Raw genomic sequence first — 12275 nt, 5'->3', positions numbered from 1 at the left:
ATCAATGCCTTGAATGAATAGTGCAGCCTTGTCATTGATATAGCGGAACTGGTACTTGACAGCACTGAAGGTTGGCTGTAATTGGGTTGGCATTCGCTGTAGGCCCTGTTCATGATATCACCGCACATTCTATCCACAATATAATATGAGTATTAAGTGAAAGTCTGGTTCATGATGTGACTGGATTCATATGCAGCAGAACTCTGACAACCTTGCTTGTGATTCTGCATTGTTACTCATCTGTAATCTGTCTTGATTTGATAAAATCAGGTTAATCGTCTCTGTTAACATTAAATTTCAAAGGAGGGCTGTGTTCCATCGTGCACTGTAATCCTATAATGCAGGCAACCCCAAATTCTAAGAACCCTTCTCAATTTGTGGTGCGTTTTAGAAAAGAAGACTTTGAGAAAAGATGCCAGAACACCAGATGCTGCACAGGACACTTCAGTGACTTAACTCCTAGATCCTCTCTCACCACCCACAGTGTTTGGCTTCTTCAGATAATTACTCTTGGCAAGGGGATGTAGAAGATATGTCACAGCCAGAACTCTGATAGATATGATAAACATCACCAGATAAATGATGAGTGGGGTTGTGGTCAGGCTTACTGGTGGAGATCTCTATCCTGTAGAAGTGATGGCCCTGATATGTTCTGTTTATAACATCTGTGGTATGTATTTAACTAATGATAATAACTTTTAATAAGTATTTTTATAGTCCAAGAAAAACAGTTGAGGCCGCTTTCGAATGTACCTTTGTCATACCTCTGGAAACATCATTTTTATTGCCTTTTGCATTTACAGAGGAGGTTGGGACAGGAAGTCAGAGAGCAATGAGGGAGAGAGGACCTCCAGGCGGGTCTTGTATATGGAGGCACTGCCTTCAAAAGCATCTTGTTCTTCTGGAATTCATATTCAATCAGGCCCATTCAACTCTGAAATATGTTTCTGTGCAGGACTTTAGTATGAATATTCCAGAGGCAGGCACACATTGTTGCGTATGTTTGTATCTGAAATTTGCATGCGATATACTGACGTTTGTTGGGAAAATGTTAGGCAAGCGATCTTGTTACCAGTCCATTTCAATGACAATTACTAGATTGACATTCACAAGATGTGTTGACAGGGATCTGATAACTTTAATGAATTTAGATGCATGTACACAATCTGTGCCAAGTATTTGAGGCAACATTGTACAGCACCAAATTCATGTAGGCTTAAATATTCACTGTGGCATTGTATCACAGCTGAACACAGTGATGTATAACAGATATCACTGTATTTAAAACATGTGTGTATGTGTGCTTATGATTGGGAGGTTGGCTATGCCTGTTGACTTAATAGCCACATGCACAGGTCTCAGTTAAGGATAAATGGAGATGTTACCTTAACATTGGAGTTGACTTAGTCCCGGATGTGACATACCTTGGTTGCAGTATCTATCGAGCTCACCACCCATTACTATTCTGGATATTCCAATTCTGGATATGCGAAAACTGATGTGGTGTTAAAACTAGTGAAGGTCTAAAGTCCAGTAAACTGAAATTGCACAAACCATTGCAATCTCAGTAGCTCAGTTGTGGGGGCAGGAGCTGGGGAGGGAAATTGTTCCTCTTTTTTTATCCGTGGGACATGGGCATTGCTGGCTGGCCAGCATTTATTGCCCACCTCTAGTTGCCCTTGTTCAGTGGGCAGTTGAGAGTCAACCACATTGCTTTGGGTCTGGAGTCACATGTAGGCCAGACCAGGTAAGAACAGCAGATTTCCTTCCCTAAAGGACATTAGTGAACCAGATGGGTTTTTCCAACAATCGACGATGGTTTCACAGTCATCAGTAGATTCTTAATTCCAGATTTTTTTTGTTGAATTCAAGTTTCACCATTTGCTGTGTTGGGATTTGAAACTGGGTCCCCAGGCCATTAGCTGAGTTTCTGGATTAATAGTTCAGCGATAATACCACTAGGCCATCGCCTCCCCATTTAGTGTGCAATACAGACCAGGGAACAAGCCAGGTTCATTATCCAGCAATGCTGAGCCACTGGATCACATCCAAAATTGGATTGGAAGCCCTACCATTGGCTTCACCAGAGCTATGCTAATGAGGGATGGGACAATCCATGAGGGATCCTGCTCCTGATCACTGTTCTGTCTGGTAATGACAGAAATTGGGTTTGACCCTGAAGTCTTCCCTGATAGAATAGACTGTTGACACTTGCTGTCCCTGTGTATCCATGGAAGAAAATGGCACTTAACAGCAAGTCATAGTGAGTGAGTTGATGTCCATGAAACCATGCTGCAGCATGAACCAACACCTTGGCAACAAAGGGGAGAAAAGAATGACCAAAAAACAAAAAACCCTGAACAAGCTGAATACATCTGTGAACCGTAGTAGCCATCTGTTTGAAGAGACACCTGTGTCTTTACCTTGGCTTGGCATGTTGACATCAGTTTGCCTGTTTCTGAGAACCCTCCTATCAGTAGAAAATCAGTCCACCCAACTGTGAACGGTTTCCAAACTCACCAGGAAGAGACAGACTGTAAAAATGCACAATCCCCCAGTGGACATGCAGTGTGCTAACAGGGAGCTAGGATTTAAATAGTTTATGAAATGCTGTCTATTCTGTGTTTTCACAGAGGTGTTCTGAGGAATGAAAATATGGGAAATTTTACCTCGAGAAGTGGAAGACAAAACGCTTTCAACAAGCGTGCTCCACTCCTGACACAAAGGGGAAAACAATGTAGCCTGAGGGCCTTTGATGTGATGATGTGAAATTGGTAGAGATTAATAGGTTAAGGGAGACCATAGTGGGAGTCTGTGAGCACACGTACGCTATCACTGCTGTATAATCCTTGTCAAAATGCATTTGTTCTGTGTGTGATCAGAGCTCTTGTTGTCTTTAGCAGGTTCAGGGTCACATGCCTCCACTCATGATCCCAATTTTTCCACACGACCAACGGACATTGGCAGCGGCTGCCGCAGCTCAGCAGGGATTCCTCTTCCCCCCAGGGATAACATACAAACCAGGTAAGCTTTTTTAACAATGAATTCCTTAACAATGTGGAAAGGAAATCATTTTATTGGACAGTCACTGTAAAATGATTGCACAAATTGTTGATGGATTATCTGGTGTGGGGAATTATAGTATAACAGATCTTGAAAACAGTACATTTTGTTTCATGTTGTATTTTCTCCCCTTATTCTTTATCCCTTCTCTCCCAAGGGAGGCAAATCATCCTGTAGTATTGTTCCACTGAGTTCTGGTGACATTTCTTTATATGTCACCCTATTATGTCGTCAGGATAGTACACATATTGCTTTCCTAATGAACTATTTTCTCACTAAACTTGGCTGCATGATTCTTTCTGGAGCTTTTTCTCACGTCTGCTGCAAGTCCACTGAAGGATCTTTGAATTGAGGCCTTGACCTGGATAAACCTGGTCTTGACCTGTGTTCCAAATTTGGTGCTGATGTGGCCTAAACATGGCTCCCTACCTCAGAGGGCAAGTGAATAGAGAAGGTGAATTCCCAGATCAATACTTTCCTTGATCTTGACCTTAGTGAATGCTGAGCAGACTGTACCCCAAGAAGGAGACTGGCCTTTCAACCAGCAGCCCCTGGAGAACTGCTTGCGTCATTAACTTGACTCTCTCAACATAAACTGCTGGACGTCCGTCAGGTCCCGTGGACCCATCAAAGTGCAAGTCAGCAGGACTAAATAGAATGCATCCAAGAATGCAAGAGAGGAATTGCAGAGGTGCTGACCCATAATCTTCCAATTCTCCTTAGAGAGTGGGATGCCAAAGGTTTGGAGAATTGCAAATGTTACATCCTTGTTCAAAATGAAAGGGTGTAAAGTTAAACCCAGTATCTACAGGCCAATCAGTTTAAACCCCGTGCTGCGATAGGTTTCAGCGATGATAATCCAGGAGAAATTTAGCAGTCACATTGACAAGTGTGGATTAATTAGGGAAAACCAGCTCTGATTTATTAAAGGCAAATCATGTTTCGCTTGATTGAATGTTTTGTGATGAGATAACAGAGCTGGTTGATGATGTTGACGCAGTGTATCTGGATTTGCAAAAGGCGTTCGATGAAGGGCCACATAATAGACTTGCTAGCAAACTTGAGGCTCATGGAATAAAAGAGACAGCGTCAGCATGGATACGAAGTTGACTGAATGACAGGGAAAAGGGGGTGATGATTAATGGTTGTTTTTCAGACTGAGGGAAGATGTACAGCGTGGTTCCACAGATATCATACTAGGCCCCCTGCTTTTCTTCACGTAGGTTAATGACCTAGACTTGGGGATACAGGGCACAATTTCAAAATTTATGGATGACACAAAATGTGGAAGTATTGCGCACTGCAAGGAGAACAGTGATAACATTTAAGAGGACATAAACAGGCTGGTGGACTGTGGCAGATGAAATTTGATGTAAAGAATTGTGAAGTATACGTTTTAGTGGGAAGAATAAGGAGAGGTAACATAAAACAAAGGGTACAATTCTAAAGAGGGTCCAGAAAAAGAGGGGGATGGCGGTTTAATGTGCACAAATCATTGAAAGGGATAGGGCAACTTGAGAAAGGGTTAAAAAAGCATATGGGATTTGGGGTTTTATACCGACATGTGCCAGGATTCTCCGCCCTCCAACTCGCATATTGTTCTATCATAATTTACTGAGCAATTTAAAACGTTAAAGAAGTGTTGATCTCCTGATGTAACATCATGCTATGTAGATCTCTAAAACCACACTGCCTATATTGTCTCTCACAGCATCCCATTCACCATCACCCCTGTGCCCATCTCCAATAGCTCTCAGTTTCCCAACATCGCTCTTTGAAAATTCTCAACTTTCTGCTTAATATTCTTTACGGGCTCACCATTTCTTACGCTTTAACCTGCTTCAACTCCAGAACCTTGTGAGGAATCTGTGTTTCTCCGATGCTGACTTCTTATACAATTAGTAAATTCATTGTTGAACTAAGTCACACAGGGGTTATTGATAGGACTGTGGAATAGGCAAAATAAAATGGCAAATGGAGTTGGTAAGTTTGAGAAGGGACATTTTTGTTTAAAAATAAAAGCAATAATGATGCTTTGAATAAGGGAAAGCTGTGTGTGTAAGAGTGCAGGATTTGTGGGGTTGGGGGGGTGGGGGGAGGGTAGTGGGTTAAGTTCACGCCTCAAGGGGATAAGGTCATAAAATAGCCCAGTAAACACTGGGTTATGTCAAGAAATATGAACTATAAAAGTCATTGTAATAGCAAACCTATAACAGTGGCTCTCAAACCTTTTTTGTTCGTGTGTGTGTGTGGGGGGGGGCGGGGGGGGATGCAAAGAACCCTCAAAGACCCCTACCCACTTACACTTGCCAGTGCAAAAAAACCCTCAGAATTGATGGGAACTTGTGAAAACGATAAATACTCCACTGCTTTTTCACTACAAAATGTAATAAATTTATGTGCCATAATTTAAAAAAATTAAATATCATAAGTAAATTATTTATTCATGCCAGAAACAAAAGTATAAACATTTTCATATAATAAACATGAATACTACAGGAGAACATGTTTATTTGAAATATTCTAATATATGTTATAAAATTATCATAATTTTCTTCTAAGAAACTAATACTTATCTCACAAAAATATTAATCAAACTACATCAGCAGTAACATTAATCTTGCTTATAAAACTGCACTGATGTTGCTCGCATTAAGGATGGCTCTTGCCACAGACTTGGGAACTGGTCTGATTGTCTGGTGTCACATTGTGGTGGGGATGAGGGTTCTGACCTGTTCTCTTGAATTGCTTCAGGGGTGGTATTCTCTGTAATGACCTGCATTTTGGATCAGCCCATAGACCATTTGGAGGACCCTTGCAGACCAGCTGTGGTCCAAGGATCACACCTTGAGAGCCGCTGATGCAGAAGACAGCTGGATTACTTTGCATAGTTTTGAACTCAATCTTCAGGAGAATTTCTGAGACAAGAAAGAGGTTGTAGCCCATGTTCACTTCTAGAATGTCACCTGGTATAAGGCAATCCAAAAGCAATGAAATAGTTGAAAAAATGAACAGAGGAGATGATGGTATGATTTGATCGGCTTGTTTTAAATTATGAATCATAGAATCCCTACAGTGCAGAAAGGTGCCTGTACTGACAACAATCCCACGCAGGCCCTATCCCTGTAACCCCACGTATTTACCCAGCCAATCTCCCTGACACTAAGGGTCAGTTGAGTATGGCCAATCAACCTAATCCGCACATCCTTGGAGTGTGAGAGGAAACCGGAGCACCCGGAGTAAACCCACATAGACATGGAGAAACTTGACATACCCAACGCTGGAATTTAACCTGGGTCCCCGGCGTTGTGAGGCAGCAGTGCTAACCACTGTGCCACCGTGCTGTGGCATTGGACAGAGTACATTGGAACTGCTGTTTCCCATGAGTGAGGGGTCATGATGAGCAAACATAGGTATAAGAGATTGAGGAATTTGAGCAGGCGAAACATTTTTGAAGTGTTGGAAGTTTGTGGAATACACTACCAGAGTCAGTGGTTGAAACAAGGAAGATGCCAATGGTTAATGATCAGTTGGATTGAAGGAAAGGAGAATAAGGGGATTTTGAGATAGGCCTAGTTGCTCATGTTGAGGGTAAGTACCAAACAGATTGATTGGGCCAAATGGCCTGTTTCCGTATTCATCTCTATGCGATACAGACCAGCATGATCCAAGTTGAGATTCCTGCTTTATATTGAACCAGGCAATGTCAGCAGTAGTGCCTTAAGGAGTTTGACAGCTAGTGTTGGCCGTGCCTGGCAAGTTGAGTTACAATGCTTGGCTGGACCTTTAGACTTAAAGCAAGGAAGCGTTGTGACTCTCCAACTCTTCAATCTCTTCTTTGCTGCAATGCTTAAGCAAGTCACCAGAGATATAAGCAAAATACTGCGGATGCTGGAATCCGAAACAAAGACAGAAATTGCTGGAAAGTCTCAGCAGGTCTGACAGCATCGGTGGGGAGAGATCGAGCCAATGTTTTGAGTCGAGATGACCCTTCGTCAGAGCCCTGTTCAGGGAAGCTCTTTGATCTCTCTAGACTGCGTGCCTCCATCGAGGTCACAGTGGCAAGGATCAGAGAGCCTCTTTATGCAGATAACGGTGCCCTGGCCACCCATTACAAGGAAGAGATCCAGACCATGGCTAACAAATTCTCAAGCGCTGCTGAAAACTTTGGTCCCCAAATCAATGTCCTCAAGACCAAGATTATGAATTGGCCAGCACCAGGCACTCGCAATAAAGCATCAGACATCACCATTGATGGTACCAGTTTCAAGGTTGTAGAGGAAGTCTCATACCTTGATAGGATGCTCTTTTGAGATATCAGTATTGATAAAATATCAGTGCATGCATCCGGAAGCAACTGCATGATCATGTCTGGAGACATTAAGCTGAAGATTAAAATCAAACTTGACCAGGCATTGTCCTTACCACCCTGTTGTATGGTGCAGACTCCTCAGTTTGCTATAGGCACCATATCAAAGCACTGGAACGCTTCCTCAGTGACACCTGAGATCTATTGTGACAGTTGGATGGCAACACAATATCACAAACAACAAGATCTTTCAACGTGTTCAGAACGGAGACACCTGGTTAGCCCCATACACCCCCCCCCCCCCCCAACATCTCTTACTGACCACCCAACATTCCTGACCCATCCTATACAGTAAGAAGTTTAACAACACCAGGTTAAAGTCCAACAGGTTTATTTGGTAGCAAAAGCCACACAAGCTTTCGAGGCTCTGAGCCCCTTCTTCAGGTACCACCACCCGCCCCCCCCCCCCCCCCCCCCCCCCCGGCCCCGAACCATCCTAACCCACTACCATGGGATTTGAGGTTTTATACCGACATGTGCCGGGATTCTCTGGCCTCCAACTCGCAAATTGTTGTATAATAATTTACTGAGCAATATAGAGTTAAAGAAGTGTTGATCTCCTGATGTAACATCATGCTATGTAGATCTCCAAAACCATGCTGCCTATATTGATTTTGATTTGAATTATTATTGTCACATGTATTATTATACAGTGAAAAGTATTGTTTCTTGCGCGCCAGACAAAGCATACCGTACATAGAAAAGGAAAGGAGAGAATGTAGTATTACAGTCATAACAAGGCTGTAGAGAAAGATCAACTTAATGCAAGGTAGATCCATTCAAAAGTCTGATGGCAGCAGGGAAGAAGCTGTCCTTGAGTCAGTTGGTACATGTCCCCAGACTTTTGTATCTTTTTCCCAATGGAAGAAGGTGGAAGAGAGAATGTCCGAGGAGCGTGGGCTCCTTGATTAGGCTGGCTGTTTTTCCGAGGCACAGGAAGTGTAGACAGTGTCAATGGGTGGGAGGCTGGTTTGAGTGATGGACTGGGCTTCGTTCCTGACCCTTTGTAGTTTATTGCGGTCTTGGACACAGCAGGAGCCATACCAAACCCCCACCCCCAGCCATCGTACCTACTTATCTTCTCACTGGCTTCTCTAAGTGGCTGGGACTTTTACATTTTACTTGGCTTACCATAGCTGGTGCTGTAAAAAGGTGACATGGCTACATGTCCCCTGATGGTGCTACACTGCACAGAAGAGTGCCAGGAGCTGATATGCAGTACGTTTTGTTTTGAGCAGGTTCAGGTCAGAAGGTTGGGCGGGAAATGTGCAGCTCCCAACGAAGGTAAGTAAAAAGGAGCAGAGTGGCAATCTGACTGTGACTGCCACTCCTCAGAAGCCCTGGCCCAGCGTGTGTGAACACAACCAACCACAGCTCTGGGCTGCCAATCTGTCCCGACCCAGCGCTGCTGCAAGCAGTATTCTGTCATTCGTACAGCATGTTTAGCTCTCTGCAACATTTTTTTCCATGTCTCAATTATTTTCATCTCTGGTTTGGCATGTCACTTGATGTTAAACCACTTTGTGGGCAAGCAGTTTAAGGACGCAGACACATTATTAACGCAACAACTTTCAGATCGGAATCATGTGAGTGCCTGTTTTTTTTAAATTATTTTTTTAACGAGGGTGAATATCGAAACTTGAGAATATTAACTCAGCACAAATAGGATTAGCTTTACGTTAGAAAATCTGCTGGGCAACGTATCGTTCTGAAGTGGTGGTTAACAGCTCACTCGGTGAAGTAGTAGTTCTTCTATTATGGCAATATACCCAGGATGCAGGAGTTTTGGAACAAGCTGGAGATTAGGAAGATTTAAATCCTTCAAATTGTGAAACATAAATCTCTCCAATTTGTTTGAAAGAGAGTTTGAAAGGCTATTCTGCATGCAGTGCTTCAACTTAGGGAAGCATGGTGACCTAACCCTAGACAAGTTCTCATAAGCCTTAATTTTTCTTTTTCATTCATTCTTTCCGCACCATTTTCATATATTTCTCCGCTTATGTTCTTTGCCCTTTTCTCTTTTCTGTTGGTCATTCCTTTATTCACCCTTTCTTTCTTTCCTCCACTTTTCCTGCCCCATATCTTTAAAAATCTTTTATTCCCCTCTTTTTAGTTTGTTCTTCCATTTTTTTTCCGTTACTATTTCTTCCTTTCTTTCTTTGCCCTCTATCTCATGACTCCCTCCTTGTTTTAAAACATGCAATGCTATGGTATTAGTCATGAAACGGAAATACAGGAGTGTCACTGGTGTGTGACATGTTACGGTTAAGAAGGTGTTGTGTTTTCTTGGGCTTCAATAGGGAACTCATTCTTTTAAAAAAAAAATTCCTCAAAGTTGATTCTTTTTAGATGAGGTCCTTACTTCACTCATTGCATCATTGGTGCATTGTATTTGACAAAATCCACTTTGAAAGGACAAAGGGATTAAAGGGGACTTGAAATTAATTCTCTTGGGCACCAAGGGCGCCATAGTGATTTGCAAACAGTGAGTCTGTGGGCTGTAGACCATGGGTGAAGTCAACATGCAATGTTCTGGGTGGCTTGTAGTTCAAGGAGGATAACAATGTTAAGATTGGCAAAGCAGGTAGGAGGAATCTAGTTTCCAGGCAATAAAAGGCATGGACTAAGATTTAATTGGCAGAGGAAGATAGGTAAGGCTGGAGTGACTGGGTTTTGGAGATGAAACTAAGTGGTCCTAGTGAATGATTGGTTGTTGGAAGGATACTGAGTTGGAGTTGAGGGATGAGAACCTCCATCCTCTTTCACACCTGGGATTCTCCAGTGCCACTGAATGTGTATGGAGTTTTGGCCAGAATGCCAACTTCTCCATTCTCACTTGCAGAGGGGCAGCCACGGATGAGATGGAGAATTCCATCCAAGGTTCCACACCTCTGGGCTGAGCCTGCGGTGACAACTGGCAGGTGAATAGAATCAAGACCAGATGTTTAATGAGGTAGGAAAGAATGGCCTCCATTTTAAAATCATTAAGCTGGAGGAAATACTCCAACTCTTAGGCTGGGATTTTCTGGCCCACCCCGCGGTGGGGTCTCCAGCAGCAGAGGCGGCTCGCTATCTGTGTTGCTTGCTGGTAGCGGTGCTGTAGAACCTGCAATGGAGTGGGGGTCACCTTCAATGAGATAGAAAGATCCCACCAGCGGCAAAGGCTGGACAGTCCTGACCTTAATGTTGGATAGTGGGTGTTGAGGACGTGGAAAGTAAAACTGAATGCTCTTCATGTCAGTGGGGAATTGAGTCTATGCTTCTGGAAAATGTTAATGTAAATGTAAATAGTGAAGAAAGTGTAGACAAGCCCACATACTAGGTGACAGCATGGGCATGGGAGAAAAAGGCATTTGAGGCAATGTAGTGCTGATGATGTAACTGGTAGAAATGAAGCTAGACATGAGATTTACTGCACTCTTGGCCTGTGGAGTAAAAATAGTCGAGAGCTGTTGGGTTGATTGGCCATGCTGAAAAAGTTGCCCCTTGGTATCCTGGGATGTGTAGGTTGGAGGGATTAGTGGGTAAATGTGTAGGGATATGGGGGTAGGGCCTGGGTGGGATTGTGGTCGGTGCAGACTCGATGGGCCGAATGGCCTGTTTCTGCACTGTAGGGTTTCTATGATTTCTATGATAAGAATGGAGTGATCAACAGATGAAACTGAAGGGATAGCTATTTGCCATTGGAGTCATTTTTGAATGGACAACAGCAGAAGCACACACATATGTTTGTTAATGTGGAGAATACAAAGTTTGAAAGTAAAGTGGCAAATCCACACTTAGAAATAATACACTATTTACTCAATGAACCAACATATGGAAACCAAAGCAACTCAATGGAGAACTTAGCCCACTGGTGAGAAGTCTTTTAGTTACCCTGCCTTAGTTTGCAGCCCATGAACATTAATGGAGTGTAAAATTGGGGAGGGCAGTGAGGTTGTGTAATAAATGGCTGACCCAAATCCACTTGTCTTCCACTAGGCAAATTTGGTTTAGATTACCCCTAAAGCATATGTCGCTGGCTGGAGCAAATGGGTCTCAATGTTCCTCATGAGGATATGGTAAAACCGTCTAATGTGCCGTCCATATTGCAAACACTGAATCGGACTGCTGTGTGGCGGGGTAAAATGAATAGGTCAATGGCCTGGAAGTAGATCTCAAGCCACTAAACGCAGGTAGAAGAGTAGGAATGAGAATGCTGGCAAACCGTAGAAAGATGGAAAATGCTGGAAATGTACAATAAGCCAAATGGCACATGGGTGAGTGAATATTTAGTTCATTCATTGTATTCTAATCAAGGATCCAACATCTAAACTTTAATTTATCTGTCCCTTGACTGACTGGCTGTGAGGTTGACTAACAGGCTGTGAGGTTTTTACCGACATGCATCCCATCATCTATATACATAGTCTATCTTAAAAAATGGAGCAGCAGTGAGTGATAAGACATTCCTGTGTAACATTCTATTGTGTGTCTCTGAATTGCTGGCAGTGGTGTTTCACGATGAGGGAGCAGAAGTATGGAAGCTTGTCAGAACACGCTTAGTGTTCTTCAAACAAATTAAATAGGAATTGTTCCTCACGCAAGCATTCTTAATCCAAAGAACAAATTTGAAAAAGATTGCTACAGCATGTCCCATTGACTTCATGCCAAGGAGTGACAGGGTGGAAGGTGAGTTAAATGCAAACAAAACAATCCTTAGAAGTGGTTATTAAAACAGAAAAGGGTGGTGTGTTTTTTTTGCCAGTTTTTTTGGATGGTAAATTCACGGGCCATTTCAGAAGCTGAGCCCTGCCGAAATCTCAGTCTGGGCTGAAGTAGCCGCTAACCGCCAAACTGAGTA

The 12275-nt window shown here is 42.9% G+C and overlaps 1 protein-coding gene across 19 annotated transcripts in view; it reads left to right on the top strand.

Annotated features, from left to right (window-relative positions):
* Positions 1-12275, top strand: part of sox6 (SRY-box transcription factor 6) — a 636409-nt gene that overhangs the window by 501356 nt on the left and 122778 nt on the right. For 16 of the 19 annotated variants that reach the window (XM_078220782.1, XM_078220770.1, XM_078220775.1 and 13 more), the window contains one exon: positions 2901-3024. In XM_078220782.1, coding sequence (XP_078076908.1) covers positions 2901-3024 — 124 coding nt within the window. The remainder of the gene's footprint in view (positions 1-2900; positions 3025-12275) is intronic. The other 3 variants (XM_078220783.1, XM_078220781.1, XM_078220765.1) reach the window with 1 other exon arrangement.

Source organism: Mustelus asterias, chromosome 9, assembly GCF_964213995.1.
Source record: "Mustelus asterias chromosome 9, sMusAst1.hap1.1, whole genome shotgun sequence".
NCBI classification, from domain to species: Eukaryota; Metazoa; Chordata; class Chondrichthyes; order Carcharhiniformes; family Triakidae; genus Mustelus; species Mustelus asterias.
The sequence above is the reverse complement of the archived record's forward strand: the minus strand, read 5'-3'. Positions and strand labels throughout refer to the sequence as shown.